The 613-nt window shown below is 36.4% G+C and overlaps 1 protein-coding gene across 1 annotated transcript in view; it reads left to right on the top strand.

Moving 5' to 3' along the window:
• Positions 1-613, top strand: part of LOC107655957 (membrane-associated guanylate kinase, WW and PDZ domain-containing protein 1-like) — a 140866-nt gene that overhangs the window by 134252 nt on the left and 6001 nt on the right. The window contains exon 21 of the mRNA XM_016443591.1: positions 296-439. Coding sequence (XP_016299077.1) covers positions 296-439 — 144 coding nt within the window. The remainder of the gene's footprint in view (positions 1-295; positions 440-613) is intronic.

Genomic DNA, 613 nt, shown 5'->3' with positions numbered 1-613 from the left:
GTATTAATTTTATTTGTGCAGGTCTTAAAAAGTCTTAAATTTGAGCTTAAAAATCCTGCAGCAACCCTGCTAGGGCTTTTCTGAAAACTAACTTCACTTTTACGAGCCATTTTTACTGGTTACGAAATGATCATTTTTGAAAGAAATCAATATTTTTGCTCAGCAAGGATGCAGTAAATTAATCAAAAGAAAAAGTCAAGATTTATAATCTTGCAAAATTTAAATACTAAAAAGGGTATTATTTTTAACTTTCTATTCATCAGAGAATCCTGAAAAAATTAATCAGCGTAAATAGGATGCTGAGTTCTACTCTGTTGATCTGGAGAGGGACAATAAAGGCTTTGGTTTCAGCCTTAGAGGGGGTCGAGAGTACAACATGGACCTGTATGTGCTGAGACTTGCAGAGGATGGAGCAGCCGTGCGAAATGGAAAGATGAGGGTATGTGCAGCTGTGAATCAGGACACACATATTCGGATTTAATCATACTTGAATCTGAAACGGAGTGATTTTGACTTATTTATTATATGTGACCCTGCACCACAAAACCAGTCACAAGGGTCAGTTACACATCACCTGAAAGCTGAATAAATAAGCTTTCCATTGATGGATGGT

The sequence above is a fragment of the Sinocyclocheilus anshuiensis genome, unplaced genomic scaffold (assembly GCF_001515605.1).
Source record: "Sinocyclocheilus anshuiensis isolate Anshui unplaced genomic scaffold, SAMN03320099.WGS_v1.1 scaffold51, whole genome shotgun sequence".
NCBI lineage: Eukaryota > Metazoa > Chordata > Actinopteri > Cypriniformes > Cyprinidae > Sinocyclocheilus > Sinocyclocheilus anshuiensis.
The sequence above is the reverse complement of the archived record's forward strand: the minus strand, read 5'-3'. Positions and strand labels throughout refer to the sequence as shown.